This window comes from Heptranchias perlo, chromosome 7, assembly GCF_035084215.1.
Source record: "Heptranchias perlo isolate sHepPer1 chromosome 7, sHepPer1.hap1, whole genome shotgun sequence".
Taxonomy (NCBI): Eukaryota; Metazoa; Chordata; class Chondrichthyes; order Hexanchiformes; family Hexanchidae; genus Heptranchias; species Heptranchias perlo.
In genome coordinates this window covers 71,286,979-71,313,554 of record NC_090331.1, presented here as the reverse complement: position 1 = coordinate 71,313,554, position 26,576 = coordinate 71,286,979, and the positions used below count along the sequence as shown (strand labels likewise).

Sequence of the window (26,576 nt, the reverse complement as noted above, 5' to 3'; positions counted from 1 at the left end):
GGGTATAAAATAAAATAAGTGAAAAAGTTGTAGATGCAAAAAAATAGTATCAGAAATGGTGACAACAAAACTACTGGATTGTCGTAAAAACCCATCTGGTTCACTAATGCCCTTTAGGGAAGGAAACTTGCCGTCCTTACCCGGTCTGGCCTATATGTAACTCCAGACCCACAGCAATGTGGTTGTTTCTTAATCGCCCTCTGAAATGGCCTAGCAAGCCACACAGTTGTAAAATCTCACTACAGAAAGTCACAAGAATAAAACCGGATGGACCCCCTGGCATCAGACCACTAGGCACCGGACACGACAAAGGCAAACCAAGCCCAGTCGACCCTGCAAAGTCCTCCTCGCTAACATCTGAGGACTTGTGCCAAATTGGGAGAGCTGTCCCACAGACTAGCCAAGCAACAGCCTGACATAGTCATACTCACAGAATCATACCTTTCAGCCAACGTCCCAGACTCTTCCATCACCATCCCTGGGTATGTCCTGTCCCACCGACAGACCCACCAGAGGTGGCGGTACAGTGGTATACAGTCAGGAGGGAGTGGCCCTGGGAGTCCTCAACATTGACTCCAGTCCCCACAAAATCTCATGGCATCAGGTCAAACATGGACAAGGAAACCTCCTGCTGATTACCACCTACCGCCCTCCCTCGGCTGATGAATCAGTCCTCCTCCATGTTGAGCACCACTTGGAGGAAGCACTGAGGGTAGCAAGGGCACAGAATGTACTCTGGGTGGGGGACTTCAATGTCCATCACCAAGAGTGGCTCGGTAGCACCACTACTGACCGAGCTGGCCGAGTCCTGAAGGACATAGCTGCCAGACTGGGCCTGCGGCAGGTGGTGAGCGAACCAACACGAGGGAAAAACCTACTTGACCTCGTCCTCACCAATCTACCTGTCGCAAATGCATCTGTCCATGACAGTATTGGTAGGAGTGACCACCGCACAGTCCTTGTGGAGACGAAGTCCCGTCTTCACACTGAGGACACCATCCAACGTGTTGTGTGACACTACCACCGTGCTAAATGGGATAGATTCAGAACAGATCTAGCAGCCCAAAACTGGGATCCATGAGGGCTGTGGGCCATCAGCAACAACAGAATTGTTTTCCAGCACAATCCGTAACCTCATGGCCTGGCATTTTCCTCACTCTACCATTACCGACAAGCCAGGGGATCAACCCTGGTGCAATGAGGAGTGTAGAAGAGCATGCCAGGAGCAGCACCAGGCGTACCTAAAAATGAAGTGTCAATCTGGTGAAGCTACAACACAGGACTACATATATGCGAAACAGCGGAAGCAACATGCTATAGACAGCTAAGTGATTCCATAACAAATGGATCAGATCAAAGCTCTGCAATCCTGCCACATCCAGTCATGAATGGTGCTGGACAATTAAACAACTAACGGGCTAACGAGAGGAGGAGGCTCCATGAACATCCCTAGCTTCAATGATGGCAGAGTCCAGCACATGAGTTGAAAAGACAAGGCTAAAGTGTTTGCAAGCATTTTCAGCCAGAAGTGCTGACTGGATGATCCATCTCGGCCTCCTCCCGATATCCCCACCATCACAGAAGCCAGTCTTCAGCCAATTCGATTCACTCTACGTGATACCAAGAAATGGCTGAGTGCACTGGATACAGCAAAGGCTATGGGCCCCGACAACATCCCGGCTGTGGTGCTGAAGTCGTCTTCTCCAGAACTATCCACGCCTCTAGCCAAACTGTTCCAGTACAGCTACAACACTGGCACCTACCCGACAATGTGGAAAATTGCCCAGGTATGTCCTGTCCACAAAAAGCAGGACAAATCCAATCCAGCCAATTACCGCCCCATCAGGCTATTCTCAATCATAAGCAAAGTGATGGAAGGTGTTGTCGACAGTGCTATCAAGCGGCACTTACTCACCAATAACCTGCTTAACGGTGCTCAGTTTGGGTTCCGCCAGAACCATTCAGCTCCAGACCTCATTACAGCCCTGGTCCAAACATGGACAAAAGAGCTGAATTCCAGAGATGAGATGAGAGTGACTGCCCTTGACATCAAGGCAGCATTTGACTGAGTGTGGCACCGAGGAGCCCTAGTAAAATTGAAGTCAATGGAAATCAGGGGGAAAACTCTCCAGTGGCTGGTATAATACCTAGCACAAAGGAAGATGGTAGTGGTTGTTGGAGGCCAAGCATCTCAGCCCCAGGACATTACTGCAGGAGTTCCTCAGGGCAGTGACCTAGGCCCAACCATCTTCAGCTGCTTCATCAATGACATTCCCTCCATCATAAGATCAGAAATGGGGATGTTCACTGATGATTGCACAGTGTTCAGTTCCATTCGCAACCCCTCTGATAATGAAGCAGTCCGAGCCCGCATGCAGCAAGACCTGGACAATATCCAGGCTTGGGCTGATAAGTGGCGAGTAACAGTCGCACCAGACATGTGTCAGGCAATGACCATCTCCAACAAGAGAGAGTCTAACCGCCTCCCCTTGACATTCAACAGCATTACCATCATCGAATCCCCCACCATCAACATCCTGGGGGTCACCATTGACCAGAAACTTAACTGCACCAGCCTCATAAATACTGTGGCTACAAGAGCAGGTCAGAGGCTGGGTATTCTGCAGCGAGTGACTCACCTCCTGGCTCCCCAAAGCCTTTCCACCGTCTACAGGGCACAAGTCAGGAGTGTGATGGAATACTCTCCACTTGCCTGGATGAGTGCAGCTCCAAAAACACTCAAGAAGCTCGACACCATCCAGCACAAAGCAGCCCGCTTCATTGGCACCCCATCCACCACCCTAAACATTCACTCCCTTCAGCTCCGGCACACCCTGGCTGCAGTGTGTACCATCTACAGGATGCATTGCAGCAACTCGCCAAGGCTTCTTCAAAAGCACCCCTCAAACCCACGACCTCTACCACCTAGAAGGACAAGGACAGCAGACACATGGGAACAACACCACCTGCACGTTCCCCTCCAAGTCACACACTATCCCGACTTGGAAATATATCGCCGTTCCTTCATCGTTGCTGGGTCAAAATCCTGGAACTCCCTACCTAACAGCACTGTGGGAGAACCTTCACCACACGGACTGCAGCGGTTCAAGAAGGCGGCTCACCACCACTTTCTCAAGGGCAATTAGGGATGGGCAATAAATTCCGGCCTTGCCAGCGACGCCCTCATTCCATGAACAATTAAAAAATAATTTTGCCAAAGCTCTCTGGATTCAGGAACTGTGCCTTTAGATTAGAAAATTGCAAATATCATTCTATTATTTAAGAAGCGAGGGAGGGAGAAAATAGATAACTATAGACCTGTCAGTTTAACTTCAATTGTGGGGAAAATACTGGAATCTAACAGCGGAGAAACAGTGACTGAGCACTTGGACACTTATAAGCTGATCAAAGAGAATCAGTGTAGATTTATGATGGGCTGGACATGTCTGACTAGTTGAAATTTTTTGATGAGGTCACTGGCACGGTAGATAGGCGAGGGTCTATGGATGTGGTCTATATGGACTTCCAGGCGGCATTTGATAAGGTTCCGCCCAAGAAATTATTCGCAAAAATAAAAACACACAGAACTGGAGGTAATCTTGTGACATGGGCCGGTAATTGGTTGGGAGGCAGGAGACAAAGAGTAAGGGTAAAGTGAATGTTCTCTATTGGTGGGCTGTGACAAGTAGCATTGGAGGAGGTAAATGCATAGTGCAGATTCACTAGAATTATACCAGAGCTTATAAGGACAGGTTGCATAAACTTGGCTTGCATTCCCTTGTGTTCAGGGATCTGTACTGCGGCCTCAGCTTTTCACCATATATATTAACGACTTGGATAAAGGAATAGAGAGTTGTAAATCCAAATTTGCAGGTGACACTAAGTTAGGAGGCACAGTAAGTTGTGTGGATGGGAGTCGGAAGTTACAAAGGGACATAGACCGACTACTATGGCAGATGGAGTTCAATGTGGTGAAATATAAGGTTTTCCACTTTGGACCTGAGAAAGACAAATCAAAATATTTTCTTAATGGTGAGAGACTAGTAGCTGTGTCAGAACAAAGAGATTTAGGTGTCCATATACATAAATCACTAAAAGCTAGTGCTCAGCTACAAAAAGTAATCAAAAAAGCTAATGGAATGTTGGCCTTTATCTCATGGGGGTTGGAATTCAAAAGTGAGGAAGTGATGCTTCAGTTGTACAGAGCCTTGGTCGATCCCATTTGGAGTACTGACCTCCTGATTTGGGCAGTTTTGGGCACTGATCCCAAGGAAAGATATATTGGCCTTGGAGGGGGTAAATGCATAGTGCAGATTCACTAGAATTATACCAGAGCTTATGAGGACAGGTTGCATAAACTTGGCTTGCATTCCCTTGTGTTCAGAAGGTTGCAGGGATGATCTAATCGAGGTGTTTAAAATGATAAACACCTCGATTCGATAGGGTAGATACAGAGAAAAGGTTTCCTCTGCTGGGGAAATCCAGAACAAAACAACATGGTCTTAAAATTAAAGCCAGGCCATTCAGGAGTGAAATCAGGAAGCACCTTATCACGCAAAGAGTAGTGGAAATCTGGAATTCACTCCCCCGAAAAGCTGGGTCAATTGAAATTTTCAAGATTGAGATCAGGAGGTAAAGATATTAAGGGATAGACAGCAAAGGCCGGTAAATGGAATTGAGGTAGAAATCACCCATGATCTAATTGAATGGCAGAACAGGGTTGAGGGGCTGAACGGCCTACTCCTGCTCCTATGATATTTTTGCCCCGTGCACCTAATTTCCCAAGAGAAATCACTGCTGTTCATTCAGCTGCATTGATGGAATATTTTAACAATTTCTGCTCAATAGTTTTTCAAAATTAATTGAAGAAAGGCTAAAGGATGAATTTCAAAATCTTTATTCAGGTAAAATTTATAATGAGTGTTTTTTAAACAGAGAGGTGGTATTTTTTAATGGAAGCTGTGTGAATTTTTTAAGAGTCTGTTGTGTGTGAGAGAAAAAAAGACAGACTACTAATTACACACCTGTTGTAGCTTTTGTTTTGTGTTCTGGAAACTTCAGAAAGTGCAGTGTACTCAGAGGGAGTGTTTTGCCTCACAGTAATTGAGCGTAGAAAAAAAATGAGTTTTGAAGCAAATCCCTCTAATTATCTCACCTGATTATAACATATTTTGTTAACAGTTTAAAAAATGTAAGCATTTTAATTACTAACAGCTGTCGGACACCGAGACAGACACATCCACAGGTAGAAATTGGTATGCGTTGCGCATATTTTTCGGGCGTAAAACAGTGGGATGGCCTGCGCCCAATCTGCGCAGACATTGGTCCCGCTGCGATATTTGTGGGGATCTTTATTTTAGGCATCCTGCGCAGATGCCTACAAATGGGTGTCAAGCCCATAATTTACCTATTTAAGGCGCCTAACGCCTGTTGAAGGTCCCCGTCGAGAAATTAGTCGGTGATGAGCGAGACAGGCGTCAGGCCTGCACCACCCAGTTAAGTATTTTTAAAATTTTGTGCGAAAACCCCTTCCCGTGGAGCCAGGAGCAGCAGGAGTCACCCTCTTCCCCCATAGGCTGCTCCAATCCCTCACTTCCCGGGACTTACCTGAGGGCCACTGCCGGCAAGGCAGACGGCCCAACATTGGTGTCTATGCTCAGGTGAGCGGCCTGTGAAAGCACGACCAGCGGCGGCAGCTCATACCAAATATGTTGAAGAGCCCGTAAACAGGCCCAGACTAATTTCTGGTCCACTGTGTCTTTCCTCATTTAATTTGTTTTCTTCAAATAAAAAGCAAATGAATTGAATTCTAAAAGTTCTAATTACTGTCTGTGCTTTGTTGATAGTACTTAGAATGTTTACATTTTCTTAAAGCTGAGCGGAAGAGAGAGCAAGACACAAGAGATACACATCAAGGAACCAGTCACAAAACCAACAAATTCAGTGTTTATAGGGATCCGTTAGAAATTCACAGACCAGTGCTGCTAGCATGGAATCTTCACCCACCACCCCCGCACCCCCCCCCCCAACAACCAATACCGTCAGGCCCTCCCTCCCCTCCCCTCTCCCCTCACTGATGACATGGGCCAGGAATCTACCAATGAGCTAAACCTCATATTCAACCCCCAGTTGTGCTGAATCTCAGGTTCACCTTCTGCAGTTCAGCAAGTTCCCTCTCCACAGTGATGCCCGGCCAAAAGATTCACTCCCATGCAACCAAACTCTAGCTGCTCCCCTGTAGTACTGTCAGACGCCAGGACCCCCACCGCAGCTCTTCCAAACCACACGACCATTCCCCAGTACTGCCAAATCCCAAGACTTCCCCTATTATTACCAAACGCACAGCACCTCCCCCCAAGTACAGCTACATGCCATTCTCCCCTTCAGTACAACTAAATGCCAGATATCTCCAACTGGTGCATATTGTGTACCATTTAGCTGTGTACTAAAAATGGTAAGGGATAAAAAATTTAATGCGCAGGTAAAGAAATAATGGAAAAGTTGCAAAACTCAATCCCCAAAGCAGCAGTAAAAATCGCAGAATACATTTTTTAAAAATTAATTTTGACTTATTTAGCCACCATAATTGAGTGGTCCTAATGTTATTCCTCTGAATGGCTTCAACATCCCTGTTAAAAAAAACAGCCCATCCTCTGACTCACTGTGAGCAATACATCTAGAGATCGACTTCATGGATTTTAGCAAGACTTTTGGCAAGATCCCACATGGCAGACTGGCCAAAAAAGTAAAAGCCCATGGGATCCAAGGGAAAGTGGCAAGTTGGATCCAAAATTGGCTCAGTGGCAGGGAGCAAAGGGTAATGGTCGACAAGTGTTTTTGTGACTGGAAGGCTGTTTCCTGTGGGGTTCCGTCGGGCTCAGTTCTAGGTCCTTTGCTTTTTGTGATATATATCAATGATTTAGACTTCACTGTAGGGGGCATGATTGAGAAATTTGCAGATGATACAAAAATTGGCTGTGTGGTTGCCAGTGAGGCAGAAAGCCATAGACTGCAGGAAGATATCAATGGACTGGTCAGGTGGGCAGAAAAGTGGGAAATGGAATTCAATCCGGAGAGGTAATGCATTTGGGGAGAACAAACAAGGTAAAAGAATCCACAATAAATGGGAGGATACTGAGAGGTGTAGAGGAACAGAGGGACATTGGAGTGCATGCCCACAGATCCCTGAAGGTAGCAGAACAGGTAGATAAGGTGATAAGGTAGATAAGGCATACGGGATACTTTCCTTTATTAGCCGAGGCATAGAATATAAGAGCAGGGACTGCTAGAACTGTATAAATCACTAGTTAGGCCACAGCTTGAGTACTGTGTACAGTTCTGGTCACCACTTTACAGGAAAGATGTGATTGTGCTGTAGAGCCTATACAGGAGATTTACCAGGATGTTGCCAGGACTGGAGAATTTTAGCTATGAGGAAAAATTGGATAGGCTGGGGTTGTTTTCTTTGGAACAGAGGAGGCTGAGGGGAGATTTAATTGAGATGTATAAAATTATGTGGGCCTAGATAGAGTGGATAGGAAGGACCTATTTCCCTTAGCAGAGAGGTCAATAACCAGGGGGCATAGATTTAAAGTAATTGGTAGAAGGATTAGACGGGAGCTGAGGAAAAATTATTTCACCCAGGGGGTGGTGGAGGTCTGGAACTCACTGCCTGAAAGGGTGGTAGAGGCAGAAATCCTCATCACATTTAAAAAGTACTTGGATATGCACTTGAAGTGCCGTAACCTACAAGGCTACGGACCAAGAGCTGGAAAGTGGGATTAGGCTGGGTAGCTCTTTATCGGCCGGCACAGACACAATGGGCCGAATGGCCTCCTGTGCCGTAAATTTCTATGATTCTATACTAGTTAATTTTTTTAAAATTAGTTAAATGCATAAGAAAATATATGAAATATATTAAACCTATGCCTCTGTAATTGGCGCAGCCTAATTATATATCCAATTAGGTTGTATTGATTATTGTTCTCTTGTCTGTACTCACTTTATAATATTAAATTTTAAAAATATTTTTGTGTAGGATGCATCAATTGCTCACAGATTTCACGTAATGAGAGAAAAGCATCCTGAAAAATTCAACAGCAGGTAAGAGACTGCTTTCCCTCTAAATATTTCTTAGTTCCTAGAAAGACTCCCCAGCCATGCAGTCACACTGTCATGATGCATGTTGAAAATGGAGACAGTTTTTTGTTCATCCCAATCCATAACTGAATACACAAAAATGTTGATTAAGTATATATATTTTTATTTCTGCTTATTGTTTACCTGGTTTACATATGGTTGTTTTAAAAGTTCTTAAAACCACGTAGTCTGGTATACAGTAATAACAAGGCCTTAAATGAAAGATCCATTGGTGATGCAGTAAAGAGCTTTGCTGAAGGCATAGTACCGAGTACAGTGAACAGCTAGATGGAGACTATTAATCTTCATGAACTTTTATTCTATCTGACTTTAAAATCTCGGTTGTGAAACTGTTTACTTTAGTAACCATGTGAATACAACATGCATTGTGGTATCTTCATTCCTTACAGAGGAGATCTGTAACAGATCTCATAGATCTGTTTGAATGTTCTGGTACCTAACACGCATATTAATGTATAAATCAAAGTTTAACAAACAATTAATAAACTGATCTTTTTTATTGGTTTATATTTTCTTAATTGAACCTGCTAGAGGTAATTTGTGGGCTACTTTGGATCAGTAGAAAACGGTACTGTTGGCAATATTAGCAGACAAATACTTAATGCTTGACATTCCTGCGTCTGATTATTCAACACAAGCATTAATCCATTTATTTTAAATGCATTAGTGCAGAAGTACCTAACCTTTTTGTCTTTGAGAGCTGCTTAGGTGCATACCATGGAGGCACGTGGGCTACACATCAGGTTGAAATCAATGCGCCCATTAATTTGTTTAGATCTCAAGTTTCAGATAGTATCAGATGTTGGCCCTTTCCAAACCTCTAAGCCCACAAAGTTCAAACAGAACAAACCAGCAAGTAAAAAAGAAAAATAGAAATAGAACTGATTTGCCTGGGGATTGTGGGCCAGATTACCTGAGTTTACAGACCACATAAGGCCCACAGGCCTTATTTAGGAGACTCCTGGGTAAATGTTTTCTCTGAAATAGTGGACAAAGGAATGGAAATACAAATGCATTAAGTTTTTGCCCACTGATATTGGTAACAGTCATTTTTAACCTATATTGGCTAAAGAGTTAGACTTTAGCAACTTCATTTTGGTAATTTAATTTAGTATCCCTCCATTTGGCTTCTGATGCCAATGAATCATATCTGGAAGCCAAAATGGATTCCATGACCTCGTCATATCCATGTGAATTTTCTTCATTAGGGAACATTGTTACAGTGATTATTGATATGATTTGACTTTTTACTTCTTCGGTATTCTGTATCCCAGTGTTTCAAAAGAGAATGTTTTCACCTCTGGGTTAGGGAGGAATAAATCGACCCAGGTTCCTGATCCTGATCACTATCCAGCAACCGCTCCTGCAAATGCCTGTGTTAGGACATTGGGTGAGGAGAGGATCAGGTTCCGTTGTAGTGGCTGGGCTCAGAGGTGAAGAATAGCTACCTGGATGAGAGACAGGAGGGCAGCCTGTGGAACAAGGTGACAACATCTTCAGGAGAAGAGAAAATTGTTGGAAAGAAGAGGAAAGGTGTTTCTGATTTGCTGAGTGTAAACTCAATGGAGATTAGTCAGACCTCTTTTGAGGATCTTTTGAAGAACACTAATGTAATGGGATGTCAATCAATTACACTCCCATGTATCACCAGTAATGACAGTGTCCTCTGTTACGAACCAGCTTTGTGGTGTATCAGTTGGGTGCATATTCTTATGATAAATAGCAGAGAATCAGAAAAACAAGCTGCAGTAGAGCCCAATACTATCATTGAATATAGTAACTAGTCCACTTGTGCTGTATTGGAGAATTCTTAAGCGGCCCATTAAAACACTTCCTATGGTTTCATTCTGTGGGTTCACCTTTAAACAAACCTGTCTCACCTCAGTTACCTGCGACCATGTAGTGCATTATTTATCAAATATGGTGAAATGATCCATACTTTTAACTGGTAAAGAAGCATAATTGTAATACATAGGCTCCAGCTATGTGTTAAGTACATTACTTAATGCTAACCTATAATCAAGGTTTCCTGCCAGTTCACTGTAAAAGTGGCAGCAGAGGAGAACAGTGTTGTGATTTTTTTTCACAGAACTCAGCAGATGTATTAATGGTATGAAGCTGGACTACATTAGCTTTTTACATCTAGCGATTAATTCGGCAACTATTTAGTTATTGTTGCTTTCTTTCATTGTTTTCATCGAGCTAAGAAATATGCTGGAAAATGGTGCACCTGCACATTCAAGACATGCAGGAGCCTGACACATATCATGTTGATTGTTCTAGGTAGATAGATCAAAACCGCTCAAGTATGGGCAATTCCAGGGTCTGAAAACAGATCAAACCGGCTTTCAAATTCCTGCTTCAAAAACCTGCAGCTGGGAAGTCCCACTGCTGTGCAATATCAAAGAAATTCAGTTTTCTATGCTGCTTTAATTAAATTCCAAACTATAGTGTTTTGATGGGAAAGATAGTTTTCTATTCAAACAGAAATGGAGAATAGTTGTTTTTTTTTGTTTTAGCAACTTATGCATGTTACATCACAGAAGAAAAATACTTTTATGTTTTATTTTTTGGATTTGAAAATTATGTCATTAAAGAGGGTCGTGCCTCAACTCACTTCTGTAAAGTGTACAGAACCTTCCTTGAGTATTTAATTATTGGGCCCGATGTTAGCAGGGCTGCGGGTTCTCAGCGGGGGGGCTATCGGGCGTGTGGGTAACACGCCCGGTGAAATTAGTCAGCTTCCCGCGCGATTGTAGCATCCAATCCACTAATTGGATCCACTTACCTGCTCCTCCGGGTTCCCCACTGCTGATCTGCGCGTCGGGCGGGCTGCGCATGCGCAGTAAGATCTGTCAGCTGGAGGAGCTCTATTTAAAGGGGCAGTCCTCCACTGACAGATGCTGCAACAAATAGCAAAAATTACAGCATGGAGCAGCCCAGGGGGGAGGCTGCTCCCAGTTTAATGATGCCTCACTCCAGGTATCAATATATGGGGTGAGGAGGAGGGGGAGGACAGAGATCTTCCTCTCAGCATGCGGGAGGAAGCGGCCTGCCTCTGCCACCAGGAAGGCCTGGCTCGAGGTGGCAGAGGAGGTCACCAGCGCAACCAACATATCGCCCACCTGCATACAGTGCAGGAGGCGCTGCAACGACCTCAGTAGGTCAGCCAAAGTGAGTACACGTAGTCTTTCCCCTACACTCCGTCTGCCACATCACTGCCCCCACCCCACATCTTCTTCAGCACTGCCAACACAACTCTGACACATCACCCCTCATACCCACTCAAACCTCATCTTCATCGTACCTGCACCTACTCACCTCACCAGTGCTCATCCCGCCACTACCACTCAACCCAATCCTCATACAATCTCATGGCTCTCTCTCATACTCACCCTCTCGTGCATCTCTTTCACGGCCAGCCTCACTCAACCTGCCACTACCTGTGCTGCAGCCACAGGGCATGCATCACATATGTGCAGTAGGCAGCGTAAGGCAAACGTGTCGTGAGCATGAAGGGGATGCACAAGGGTGTTTGAGGGTTTGTCATGGTTTTTACTTATATTGAATTTCTGACCAACTCACATCACATATTATATTGGCACCACTACTGCCATGTCTTCGCGAATCCTGTCTGGTTTGTGCAATAATGCCCGCTCCTGAGGATCACAATGAAGACCCACAACTGATGCCACCCATTGTGTCACTGCAGAGTGGGTGTAGGTGTATTTGCAGGGCTCTTTTGCGCAGACGACTGAGAGACATCGGCGATGTCCCCGGTTGCACCCTGGAAGGATGCGGAGGAGAAGTTGTTGAGGGCAGTGGTGACTTTGACAGCGACAGGTAAGAAGATGGTGCTCGGGCCAACCGGGAGCAGCTCGGCATGAAAGAGGCTGCAGATGTCCACGACTACATGTCGAGTGACTCTGAGCCTCCGTGTGCACTGCTGCTCAGAGAGGTCCAGGAAGCTGAGCCTCGTTCTGTGGACCCTGTGGCGAGGGTAGTGCCCTCTGCGACGCATCTCTCTCTGCGGTTGCCCTCCCTCCTGCTGTGCAGATGGATGTGTCACAGCACTCTGTTGTGGAGCTCCACGTGTCAGAGGTGGACGGCGTGGATGGCGAGGCTGGTGATGCTGTTCGCCCTCCGAGGAGGTCATGACTGCAGCTACGGCGGCCCCCATCCGCAAGATGTACATCTGAGGGGGTCCGCAAGGTAGGTACATGTCTCCGGACCCCGGGGTAAGTGTGCAGGTTGGTGACTTTGACTGTCAGGAGGAGGGTGGTGGAGGCCAAACTTTGTCCCAAGTGACAGAGTGGCCTCCTGCAATGGGTGAGGGTCTCCCCCCCCCCCCCCCCCACCTGTCAAATGGACCTTTGCAGCTGCCACAGGCTGACAGCTGCAACACGTCCATTTGACCTGGGAGTGTTTCCCCCAGTGTGGGAAACAGTCCCAGTTTGCTCTAAAATCCCACATAATCCTTTGATCAGGTCAGTTAATGACCTGAAATACCTGAATAAATACCTTCAAGTGGAACTCCGCTGGCTTTAATTGCCTGCGGGATTCCCACCTTAGGGGGCTGCGCGCACACCCCGGCGCGTCAGCGGGGAACCCGGAAGTGCGCGGGTTCGGGGCGGGCTCCGGTCCCGCTCCAGGATTCTCCGATTTTCGGAGCCCCCCCTGCCAGGAACGCACCCGATAGCGGGTGCTAAAATAGAACCCTCTATCTCCAAAAAATGTTATTTCATCTACACAAGAGAAAAAGTGAATATTTTCCAGCTACTCAGAGCTGCCACATCCTGCTTGGGACAGATCTTTAGCCACCTTTTGTGATTGGATGTTGTCACAGTTTTCTAACTGCTGGGTAAAATACATAGAGGAGCTGCAGATATCAGCCTCTGAGGGCTTTTTGTAGCAATTTTAGCACATCTTTACCAATGAATAAGCAGAAGGCGACATTTCTGTGTGTTCATTACCACTACCACAGAGAAAACTGTTCCATTGCCATGTAATTTTAAATCAAAGCAGAAAATGCTGGAACTGCACAGTGAGCTAACCAGCATCTGGAAGCAAAAGGTATTTTAACAGGTAAGGTGTGATGATTCATCAAAACTCCTGAAGGATCTGGAGAAAGGTCACACCCAATAGGTTAGCATACCTTTTACTCTCAGATCTGCTATACATGCATGTCATTTTCCTGTTTTTATTTCAGATTTCTGTTTTTTTTTCTTTCAGTCTTCCTTGTAATTTTGTTCAAAAAATAATTTGACGTTGTCCTGTTGTCAGAAATACCCAGTTTGAAACTTAAAATGTATTGGAATTAAATTGATATTGGAGGGGTGCTGAGTGTATTAATCGTAAATAGTTTGGATTTTGTAGTTTTGACTGAAGAACTTACATTTTTCAAAACAGGTGAAATTGGAGGTGGGGTGGGGGTTGGGATGGAGTCCAACAAAATAAAGCAGCTTGTAACTATTAGAAAGGTTCAAAAGGAGCCTAAAAGAGCCAAAGATTATAGGAAGTTTGTTGTTCAATGTTAAGCATTTCTGCCAGCAGCCATTAGAAATGTAATATCCTTTTGAGTACAGTAATAGCAATTATCGCAGCAGACAGATTGAGTTTGCCAACATTTTCAACTAAAGATAATCATGAGCAAAGCTTCAACAAAAGATCTCAAGATTCCTGTCGAATCATCAGCTACTGAAATCCATATTGGTTACAAAATCTCAACTTATTTAATAGTCTGTTACTACAACTACTGTTTCTAAACAGACTGCAAAAAAATAGCAAGTGCTTCACATTGCAAATGTTTGTCATCAAGAATATTTACAATTAAAAAACTCATGACAATACTGAAACATTAAAATAATTAGAGTACAACAACAACAACTTGCATTTATATAGCGCCTTTAACATAGTAAAACGTCCCAAGGCGCTTCACAGGAGCGATATCAAATAAAATTTGACACTAAGCCACATAGGGAGATATTAGGACAGGTAAAGAAGTAGGTTTTAAGGAGCATCTTAAAGGAGGAGAGAGAGGCAGAGAGGTTTAGTGAGGGAATTCCGGAGCTTAGGGCCAAGGCAGTTGAAGCGACGGCCGTCAATGGTGGAGCGATTAAAATCGGGGATGTTCAAGAGGCCAAAGTTGGAGGAGAGCAGAGATCTCCGAGGGTTGTAGGGCTGGAGGAGGTAACAGAGATAGGGAGGGGTGAGGCCATGGAATGATTTGGAAACAAGGATGAGAATTTTTAAATCGAGGCATTCCCAGACGGGGAGCCAATGTAGGTCAGCGAGCACAGGGGTGATGGGTGAACGAGTTAGAATACGGGCAGCAGAGTTTTGGATGAGCTCAAGTTCATGAAGGGTGGGAATTCTAGACCCTGGGGACTAGGCAGCTAAAGGCACGGCCACCAATGGTGGAGCAATTAAAATCGGGGATGCAAAGAGGCAAGAATTGGAGGAGCACCGAGATCTCAGAGGGTTGTAGGGCTGGAGGAGGTTAGAGATAGGGCGGGGCGAGATCATGGAGGGATTTCAAAACAAGTATGAACATTTTAAAATCAAAGCTTTCCCAGAACAGAAGCCATTGTAGGTCAGCGAGCACAGGGGTGATGGGTGAACGGGAGTTGGTGCGAGTTAGGATACAGGTGCCAGAGTTTTCGATGAGCTCAAGTTCATGGAGGGTGGAAGATGGGAGACCAGCCAGGAGAGCACCGGACACAACAAGGGCAAACCAAGCCCAGTCGACCCTGCAAAGTCCTTCTCACTGACATCTGGGGACTTGTAACAAAATTGTGAGAACTGTCCCACAGACGAGTCAAGCAACAGCCTGACATAACCATACTCACAGAATCATATCTTTCAGCCAATGTCCCAGACTCTTCCATCACCATCCCTGGGTATGTCCTGTCCCATCGGCAGGACAGACCGACCAGAGGTGGCGGTACAGTGGTATACAGTCAGGAGGGAGTGCCCTGGGATCCCGCAACATTGACTCCAGGCCCCATGAAATCTCATGGCATCAGGTCAAACATGGGCAAGGAAACCTCCTGCTGATTACCACCTACCGTCCTCCCTCAGCTGATGAATCAGTCCTCCTCCATGTTGAGCACCACTTGGAGAAAGCACTGAGGGTAGCAAGGGCACAGAATGTACTCTGGGTGGGGGACTTCAATGTCCATCACCAAGAGTGGCTCGGTAGCACCACTACTGACCGAGCTGGCCGAGTCCTGAAGGACATAGCTGCCAGACTGGGATTGCGGCAGGTGGTGAGCGAACCAACACGAGGGAAAAACCTACTTGACCTCGTCCTCACCAATCTACCTGTCGCAGATGCATCTGCCCATGACAGTATTGGTAGGAGTGACCACCGCACAGTCCTCATGGAGACAAAGTCCAGTCTTCGCACTGAGGCCACTATCCAATGTGTTGTGTGGCACTGTCACCGTGCTAAATGGGATAGATTCAGAACAGATCTAGCAGCTCAAAACTGGGCATCCATGAGGCACTGTGGGCCATCAGCTGGAGCAGCAGAATTGTATTCCAGCACAATCTGTAACCTCATGGCCCGGCATATTCCTCACTCTACCATTACCAACAAGCCGGGGATCAACCCTGGTTCAATGAGGAGTGTAGAAGAGCATGCCAGGAGCAGCACCAGGCATACCTAAAAATGAGGTGCCAACATGGTGAAGCTACAACTCAGGACCTCATGCATGCTAAACAGTGGAAGCAACATGCTATAGACAGAGCTAAGCGATTCCACAACCAACGGATCAGATCAAATCTCTGCAGTCCTGCCACATCAATTCGTGAATGGTGGTGGACAATTAAACAACTAACAGGAGGAGGAGGCTCTGTAAACATCCCCATCCTCAATGATGATGAAATCCAGCACTTGAGTGCAAAAGACAAGGCTGAAGCGTTTGCAACCATCTTCAGCCAGTAGTGCCGAGTGGATGATTCATCTCGGCCTCCTCCCGATATCCCCACCATCACAGGAGCCAGTCTTCAGCCAATTCGATTCACTCCACGTGATATCAAGAAATGGCTGAGTGCACTGGATACAGCAAAGTCTATGGGCCCCGACAACATCCCGGCTGTAGTGCTGAAGACTTGTGCTCCAGAACTAGCTGCGCCTCTAGCCAAACTGTTCCAGTACAGCTACAACACTGGCATCTACCCGACAATGTGGAAAATTGCCCAGGTATGTCCTGCCCACAAAAAGCAGGACAAATCCAATCCAGCCAATTACCGCCCCATCAGTCTACTCTCAATCATAAGCAAAGTGATGGAAGGTGTCATCGACAGTGCTATCAAGCAGCACTTACTCACCAATAACCTGCTCACCGATGCTCAGTTTGGGTTCCGCCAGAACCACTCAGCTCCTGACCTCATTACAGCCTTGGTCCAAACATGGACAAATGAGCTGAATTCCAGAGGTGAGGTGAGAGTGACTGCCCTTGACATCAAGCCAGGCAATGACCATCTCCAACAAGAGAGAGTCTAACCACCTCCCCTTGACATTCAACGGCATTACCATCGCCAAATCCCCCACCATCAACTTCCTGGGGGTCACCATTGACCAGAAACTTAACTGGACCAGCCATATAAATACTGTGGCTATAAGAGCAGGTCAGAGGCTGGATATTCTGCGGCAAGTGACTCACCTCCTGACTCCCCAACGCCTTTCCACCATCTACAAGGCACAAGTCAGGAGTGTGATGGAATACTCTCCACTTGCCTGGATGAGTGCAATTCCAACAACACTCAAGAAGCTCGACACCATTCAAGACAAAGCAGCCCGCTTGATTGGCACCCCATCCATTCACATTCACTCCCTTCACCACCGGCGCACTGTGGCTGCAGTGTGTACCATCCACAGGAGGCACTGCAGCAACTCGCCAAGGCTTCTTCGACAGCACCTCCCAAACCCGCGACCTCTATCATCTAGAAGGACAAGAGCAGCAGGCACATGGGAACAACACCACCTGCACGTTCCCCTCCAAGTGACACACCATCCCAACTTGGAAATATATCGCCGTTCCTTCATCATCGCTGGGTCAAAATCCTGGAACTCCCTTCCTAACAGCACTGTGGGAGAACCTTCACCACACGGACTGCAGCAGTTCAAGAAGGCGGCTCACCACTGCCTTCTCGAGGGCAATTAGGGATGGGCAATAAATGCCGGCCTCGCCAGCGACGCCCACATCCCATGAACAAATTTTTAAAAAGAGCATTGAAATATTCAAGTCTAACGTTAACAAAGGCATGGATGAGGGTTCCAACCGCAGATGAGCTGAGGCAGGGGTGGAGACGGGCGACGTTACTAGCGGATAATAAAAATGAGTTCTTCTGTGATGTGTAATGTTTGTTTTGACATTTTGACGAATGTGTAGGGATAAGTCCAAATTTGACTGGTCGAAAATTTTTGATCTTCACCACGCTTTTGGTTGTAATTCATGGGTCCAGAAGTTGGTTTAGATCATATATTGTTCGCTATTTATTACTAAAAAAATCTTGCATCGGGCACACAGTTTTGTCCACAAACTATACTTTCTGTTGTCACAATTTTTGGTCATGCCTCACTGTCAACATCTCCCATTCAATTTTGCTATGTTAAGTGTTATGCTGTAGTTTTAGACAGTGGTAAATAGATGGTTCTATGGAGCGAGTTTCCGAAGTCTCCCAACTCTATCACAATCTTGTATTTTAGAAAACCTATATTCATCACCTGAACACGGGCAATACCATGTTCAGGTGATGAATATAGCTACAAAGCTTCTATGAGCTTTTATGCTCATTTTTGCATTAGAGTAATTTAGTAGGATTCAGACGACACAGGTTTGAATCTAAGCCTGATTGACTCTAGAATGAAGTGTATAGTATGAACAGTGCAGAATGGATTCTTTACTGACTTCTTTTTGATGGGTAGTAGAGTTTCCTCAGCATGAGCAATGTGCTACCTATGGTAACCAACAAGCACAACAGTTTTGTTGGCCAGGGCTACTCAAAGATAAATGGTCAAACCATTAAGAAAAAATTAAGGTAGAAAGAAATGTATAAGTGAGGCAAAATTAGAAAGACGGAAGCAGAAGGTCAAAAAGGAAAAATAGAAAACATAAAAATGCAACATAAATATTTAATAAACAGAAACAATGGTCCAGAACAATTTTTTTAAATTTAAAAGAAATTTGAAGCTACAGTTAAAGGAATGGACAGGTGAAAGCTGATTGTGAATTTTCCCCTCCATTATTCTGCTATGTGTTTGAGATGGAGAATCCATATCAGGTAAGGGTCGAGTTGATCATTTTTGCAGCTTGACTTTTTTTAATAGAAACTTGTTGGAGGATCAGTGAGTGGCTGGATTCCTGTCTTCGTAGATAGGAGACTAATTTTCCCACAATTCTTCATTTTAAAAAAAATAAGTCAGCCTATCACTAATGCCCAGAACTTAGACTTGAATTCACCCATTTCTACATTTTACAGTTGATGGGGATTAGTGTATAAAGCAGAATAAGGAAAATTTGAGAGGCTCAAGAGTTTAAGACCTGAAACAAGAAGTTACTGTTGGCAATTTTATTGTATGAACACTTAATGCATTTGAATCAAATTCCTCTACTATTTTGATTGAGACATTAACCTATTTATTTTAATCTTGTTGCTTCTTTATTAAAATAACAGAGATGGAAATTTGATATGAGACCATTGAGGAAATTTGTCTGTGTGCAGAAGTAAAAATGGAGGAGAGGAGAGGCCAAGAATGCAGATATATGTGAACAATTTGCATGTGCATTTTTGAACAAGTGGTGGAAAAATTAGCTCGTAATTATTTTTCTCAAAATCCCCATTGATTCAATGACAAGAATCACCACCTAATACTGATATATAAAGAGTTAACTAACTGAACTAATTGAGCAATTCGTTTTTTATTTCCTCACCAGTTTTTTTTTTCCCCTCCCCTCTATTGCAGGCATTGACTTGTTACTGGGGTACAGTTCCACAGGAGCCAGTTGCCCTTCAGTACCATTGCCCAGTGGCTATTATTCATATGTGAATCTTGACAGTGAGTGTCAGCATGCAATTAGATCATGGGGGGCACCACAGCCAAGCATGATCAGTCCTCACCCATCGTTCACACTTGCACACTTCCAGCAGCGGTCACTGGATAGTAGTCAGGAGCAGGAACCTGGCTGATATTTCCATCCCTAACCCAGAGGCAGTGAAGCCAATTGTAGAGCCCTGTTGCCTCCCCAGTTGTGAGATCAACAAACTCTGCCCAGACCAGGGATCGAATCTTGGACCTTCCTGGCCTATATGGCTCATCAAATCTATGGATAAACTCATTTGAGTCATCAGAGTGACCCACAAATATTTTGTGTATGCTTGATTGCCTTAAAACTCTGCCCAAAACACCTTAATGTGGTAATGGGATGTGCCAGCTACAAACCATATAACATAGTAAAATATCATTAAGGTCACTATCAAATACAATCATTTCTTCTGAACAGACATCTATTATTTCTTGCAGACTCTGTTTAGTCTACAAGTTCAAATTTGCAATATCCATAATGAGTTGCTTCCACTAAGGGATTGCAAGTTCTTTTCATACAATGTGCTGCTGGGTATCTTTCCCCGGGCTTTCTAAAATTACATGTTCAGGCACTTATAAGTGTCTGCCATATAGGTGGGATATTTTCGTTACTTAGCTATTTGAGCGACTTCCTTTCAACTGTTGCACATGGTCCTTCAACCTTTTTATATGTTGGTATTTCTGAAGCTATTTAAAATTGTGACTCACCAATACCACACTTTGTAGTTAAATATAGTATTCATTAGAAACATTTATTATTTTTAATTATCAAATCATTGTCATGACCATAATCAAAGATCTAACAGGTCTGTTGTGGAATCGGGGCCACAGAGCTTATTAAAACGTAGGTTGATAGCAGACTGCTTCAATTAACTCCAAGGCCCCAGTTGCAGCATGGAGCCAACTAGATCATTCAATTAGTGCATGGTTCAGGATGAGCTGTTTTTAGCACTATATGCAAATGTTTTTGCTGTGCTTTGCTTCAGTTAACAGTTTTCAGTTAAGAATGTTGTTTATTTTTTAGATTGGTACTATTCTGTTGCTTTCTTTTGATTGAAGAATTTAATCATTGAATGTTATTTTTTTGTACTACTATTTTATGTTGAATTTATTCTTCCATTCAAAGGCTTACACTGTGAATTTATGATTATTGGTCAGCAAACCTTTATCTTAGGTTCAACTCCATTGTACACTAATGCGGTTATAGTGAATATCCAAGCATGTTTTACATTCAATGCAATTTTACACAGACTAAAGCACTCAGTGCCTCATGATTTAAACGCCATCCTGTCCACTGGTCTGACAGAAAAGATGTTAGTGTTCATCATTGAGTAAATAGATTAAATTGGTGCATAACTCCTGACCTGTGGCAGTTGAGCTTGTTCTAGGAAGAATGGGCTTTTATTATGCATTGGTGTCAACTCACTCAACCAATTAAACTGATCATTTACAGTAATCTATCCACTAATGCACTGTATTGGCTTTCTGAGATCCATCAGAAGCTTTTAGTTGGTTTATCCTATTTCAGGGAAAACCCTTTGAATCTAAACCCCCCTCCTTTGGGATCATAAGAATGCTTCATCCCCCAGCAGACAGACATGAATTAAAATGTTACTCAGTTTTAGGAAGTATGCATGTGTGGATGTTGAATGAGGCAGGCTTGGCTGTCGGCATCCGTGATCAAGACTTACACATGAATAATGACCACTTGAGCGAGATACTGGAGCCTATGGAACCATACCCTAGCAAGGAGTCAACAACTTTAGCAGAGAATTGGAGGGAAAAAATTGGCAGAAAAAAAGAAGGGAAATTTTTTTTTTAACAGGCATGAGGACAATCTGTAAATCTGGGCTGTCAGTAGGGGATGGTCCTACTGTATAAATTATGTGCTTTGAAACATTAATATTCAGTGGAAGTAAAATAAGTTCAAATTTGAAATGATTTTGCTTTGCAAGTATTTAACTTTTTTTAGATTAAAAATTAAATTGTAAAGGGTGTCAGCTTGGCTCAGTAGTAGCACTCTTGCCTCTGAGTCAGAAGGTCTTGGGTTCTTGGTAGCAATGCTGTCTTACAGATGAAATGTTAAGACCCATCTGCCAGTTCAGGTGGATGTATTGGATGCCATGACACTGTTCAAAGAAGAGCAGGGGAGTTATCCTGAAGTCCTGGCCAACATTTATCCCTCATTACATTTCCTACATTACAACAGCGACGACACTTCAAAAGTACTTAATTGGCTGTAAAGCGCTTTGGGACGTCCTGGGGTCGTGAAAGGTGCTATATAAATGCAAGTCTTTCTTTCTTTTCACACAACACCAGCAAAAACAGATCAACTGGTCATTTATCTCACTGCTGTTTATGAAATCATGCTGTGTACAAAATGACTGCTGCGTTGCCTACATATCAACAATGACTACACATAAAAAGTAATTAATTGGCTGTGAAGGAATTTGGCATATCCTGAGGACATTAAAGGCATTATATAAATGTAGGTTATTTTATTAAAATTAATGGGGCCGAAAATTTGTGACCTTTCCAGCACACACTCGCTGTAACCCCGGTGAGAGTCCAGCGGAAAGGCTGCAAATTAGGTAGAGACCCGGCCTTTTCTGGCAATTTCCACAGGGCATCATAGGGAGTAGAGCCTCTTCCTGAAGCAAATAAGGCCAGTGATTTTGGAGGGGTCGGTAACCCTCAACCCGGGGGTTCCTGTGTCCCTGGTTTGGTGGGCAAGTGCACAGCGAGGTATAGATATCGAAATAAAAGTAAGATTGTAAAGAATGTCAGCTTGAGGGTATAGGCCTGGGTAATGGCATGGACCCCTAAAATTTGTAAAAAGAAATGCCAGCATTTCTTTGCCCTCTTACAAAAGATGTTGAGAAAGAACCCCGCCAGCCATCGCCCCCCGAATCCAATGCACTCCACCCAGTTTGTGGCAAGCGCCTGTCCATCATATTTAAATTATGTGCCCTAGCTCTCACCTCGCAAACTTTGGCAGGGTCAGCACTAAAGATCATGGACGTGCATCCTGGCACTTACAACAGGATACTTGGGCCATAGATTTTTGGCCTTAAATGAGTCAGAGAGTTATGATAAAGAATATTTATTTTCTGAAAAAAAGTTACTGAGTACTTTGTCACAGATGCCATCTTTGTCAATGCTGTGAATAACTATTTGATTTAGGGCAAGCATTAGGGTAAGCTGGTCCATCAGTAGGTGCAAATTCTGGCATAGTTGTACTGCCAGTTCGTCATTGGATGGGTGTCCTTACCACACAGGTATGTCTTGGGGACACAACTGATAGGCAACACAATATGTACGTGGGATGTGCCAATCCCCTAATCTTTGCTTTTTCTTCTCTCCATTAGCATCAGGATCCATATGCAAGTACAATCTTAAGTTCCACAACTTAATGTAGTTTCCGAGACATCTAAAACCATGCCTGCCACATCTGGTGCTTCCTCCTCCTGTGCCCATATATGCTATCCTGCACACTCTTCCTCTTCCATGCATTTTCAAAGTGCTGAAATCTAGACTAATTCACATAATCTCAGACTCTAATTCTTTCCCAGGAGTTCAAAACAGTAAAACTCTTATTTCCATCAGCTTTCCTTTCTTCCTTCAGTCTCCAAACTTTCAAAATGCTTGGCATCATTTATTCACTACTTTCTGATTTACTTTGTTTTCCTTTTTATACTTTTCAGCCTTGGTGGTGATCTGCACAATGGGTCATGGTCCATCACCTTTTCTCAGCAATAAAAGAAGAATCTGCCCTCTCTTCGTAATTTGTCACCGACCCACGGGATTATGCAATTACTTGTTATGTACCAATAGTTTTACCACATCAAAATATTTATGAAATATAGATATTTATCTGCCAAAATTATTCTAAAATTCCAAGTGGCATTGGGCCTTTAATTAGGAGCCCAGTTATTTACTTAAGTTCTTAAGGACTACAATTTGTACTGGTACTCTCTATTTTCTGATTTAACACTGGGGACAAGCTTTGCATATTTGGTTTTCAACAGATCTCATGTAAATTTAGAGGGACTGAAAAGACCTGTCTCTTTTTAGCTAATTATCTTTCATCTTCAAAGGCAAATTTACATGTCATTTAAAATTCAATCACTTGTTTTGAACATTTTGTTTGTAGTTCTAGGCAAAGTGCCGGCACAATCTTTCTGATGTTTTATTTATTGGATTTTTTTTTCTTTTCTCTCCATAAAAGCTTACCACAAAGAAAGCATTACCCATTCACAGAGTGAAATAAAAACCAATCAGTCATCATCAGATATCTTGTTTTATTACAGGAAACTTTACTTCACATTTAAACTGCCCATGTTTACTTCGCTACCACTGTTAAGAGACAGATCAAATTAAGTATGTAACTTAGATTTGAAAAGGCTGGTGGCTAGTGTTTAGACTCCACCACCACTGCCACATGTTGCTGCAGAGGGGTAATTTAAGTTATAATACCATCTGTTTTCGGTTATGGGTCACCCATCTATGTATTGTTACTTGTCTCATCACTGCAGCTCGTAGTTTCTTTTAAAAAATGGATGTACCAGTAACTACAAAATCTGCTCTGTAGTTGCTTTAACCATCTCTCTTTGCTGGTGAACACTTTAAAACAAAGAACAACTTGACTTGTCAGAAGACTACAAAGTAAATACCCTGATCCTGCTAACCATAAGAGCTATTTTTTGATGTCCAAAGGAAAAGTAAAAATAAATTTTAAATGGGTTCTAAACTATTTTTATAATTAAAAAAATATACATCTCATCACATTCTGACAACTAATTTGACTGATTTCTAATAATTCAACTAAATACACTTAAAGCAGAAATAAAAATCCTTTCTATAGTGAATGTGTATGTATGTATCAAATATATACATGTGTGTGAGTTTCTGTTATGACATTTGAAATACTTTTCACACAGAACTTTTGTAAGCCCTGCTTGACTTTTCTGATGTTCAATCATGGCATCTTTTTTCAATGTCTTATGCTATTCCCTTCAGTTCTGATTTTTCCATGATTGAATTATTTTTTTAATGAAGTCATCTCTTTGTATGGCATTGTCATGAAATTGGTAATGTTCAACCAGCAGTTCTGCACAATTTGATGGCCAGTATACACAAAATATTCAGATTTGATGCAGTCATATACTGAAATGTGCAGGTTTGGTTTGGGACACAATTTTGGCTAGGTACTTACAAAAAACACAACACAAGTCCAAATCCAATACTGGCACCATCTAAATCTTTTAAAATTTGAAACTGGCAAACAGTGTTTGAGTTTTTTTTAAAAGACTAGTGCAGAACCAGGGCAGTACAGTCCAGCTCAAGGGAACGGAAAAGGTGCTGGAAAAATACAAAATATCCTCTCACCCATGAACACGGCCAGTGGAATAGCATTTTAATTTGGGATGGGCAGGTTCAGGTTTGGTGAATATAGTTAAGAAAGGGTTACATCATAAGAAAAAGAGTAGGCCCTTTGGCCTAGTGTGCCTACTTCACCATTTTGTTAGCCATGGCAGCTCAATTTTTGTAATACCAATTCCCTGCTTTTTCTTCAAATTACTTATTGCCCTTATTTCCCAGCTAAACATTTATCTTCCCTTTAAGCAGTCCTATTGATTCTGAATCTATGGCTTCCTGTAATGGTGCTTTCCACATGTGTGAAGAATTTTTTTCTGGATTCAATTTTAACCAGCTTAGCTCAAATTTTAACGTTATTGTCCCCTTATTCTGGATTCCACTGCTAGAGCGAAGATTCATTATCAACCCTATTAATTTCTTTTATTATGTTAAATACCTCAATTAGATCATTCCTTAACCTCCTCAACTCCAGGGAATATAATTCGAATTTATCCAGTCTGCCATCCTAGCTAAATCACTTCATTTGGCGTATCATCACTGAACTTTCTCCAAGGCTAATATATCGAGGCAGAATTTCTGCAGACATTCTCCGGATCTCCCAACATAACTTTGCGAAAGCAACAGTGGAAACAGCTGTTTACACCTTTTTTCCAGAGATTCTGCCAAAGGTACGACGTGTGTTTGGGAAAAGACCCACGGAAAGCCTACCCCATTCCTCAGGTAAGGTGCCCAAAACACAGTGTAACAATTAAGGTCTGACCAGCGCCATTAGTAACTACAGTTAGTGCCTCCTGTTTATGAGGAAGCCCAGCATCCCATTAGCTTTTTAGATCATTTTTTGCATTTGAGAGTTAGCTTTTAATAACATTTATATATCTGGTTCCCTAAACCTCTCTGGCTATACCCTCCCCCGCTCCTCCCTAGTTAGCCTGTATTCCCCCCTGGCATTTTTATATCCGAAGTATTACAATATCACATTTTGTTATATTGAATTGCATCTTCCATTGTTCCACCCACTCACTTTATGTATCTTAGTATCTTTTGCAATTTTCTGCTCTCTTCTTCACAGTTCATTATACCTTCTAGATTAGTGTCATTTTCAAACTTGGATATACTCCCCTCTCTTCCAAAATCCAGTAAATTTATATATCGAGCTGCAGATGAATCAGGGAGTTGGGAGAGTTATCTGGACGCTTTGATCCAGGAGGCAGTCACACCCCTTAGGTTAAGTAGTAGTTTATATTTGGTCTGTGGTCAGGGACAGGAGGATGTGACTGCGAGACAGGTAGGTATGGGGACAGAGGATGCATTGATGGAAGAGCCTCAGCCTTTGACCTTGTCCAACAGATACGAGGTACTTGCTTCCTATGTGGATGCGAACAAAGACTGCAGGGAGAATCGGCAAACTGACCATGGCACCATGGTACAGGAGGCCATTCAAGTGGGGGGAGTAAAAAAGAAAGTGGTAGTGGTAGAGGATAGTATAGTCAGGGGAATAGATACTGTTCTCTGCAGCCACGACCGGGAGTACCGAAGACTGTGTTGCCTGTCCGGTGCCAGGGCTAAGGATATCTATTCACGGCTGGAGAAGAACTTGGAGCATGAGGGGGAGGATCCAGTTGTCGTGATCCAGTAGGAACCAACGACATAGGTAGAACTAGGCATGAGGTTCTGCTGACGGAGTTTGAGGAATTAGGGTCCAAATTAATAAGCAGAACATCAAAGATAATAATCTCTGGATGACGACCTGAGCCACACACAAATTGACATGTGGCTTAATAAGTGGCGGGGAGACTGGGGCTTCAATTCATGGAGCACTGGCACCAGTACTGGGAAAAGAGGGAGCTGTTCTGTTGGGACAGCTCCACTTCAACAAGGCTGGGACCAGTGCCCTGGTAGATAGGGCTTTAAACTAAAAAGCAGGGGATGGGGGGGATAAAGATAA

The 26,576-nt window shown here is 43.5% G+C and overlaps 1 protein-coding gene across 5 annotated transcripts in view; it reads left to right on the top strand.

Annotated features, from left to right (window-relative positions):
• The window catches only part of LOC137323846 (diacylglycerol kinase beta-like), a 479,766-nt gene that overhangs the window by 334,400 nt on the left and 118,790 nt on the right, over positions 1-26,576 (top strand). For all 5 annotated transcript variants that reach the window (XR_010963457.1, XM_067987851.1, XM_067987849.1 and 2 more), the window contains one exon: positions 8,039-8,103. Coding sequence is in view for 4 of the 5 variants with exons in the window: in XM_067987851.1 (XP_067843952.1) it covers positions 8,039-8,103 (65 nt within the window). In the remaining variant the exon portion in view is untranslated. The remainder of the gene's footprint in view (positions 1-8,038; positions 8,104-26,576) is intronic.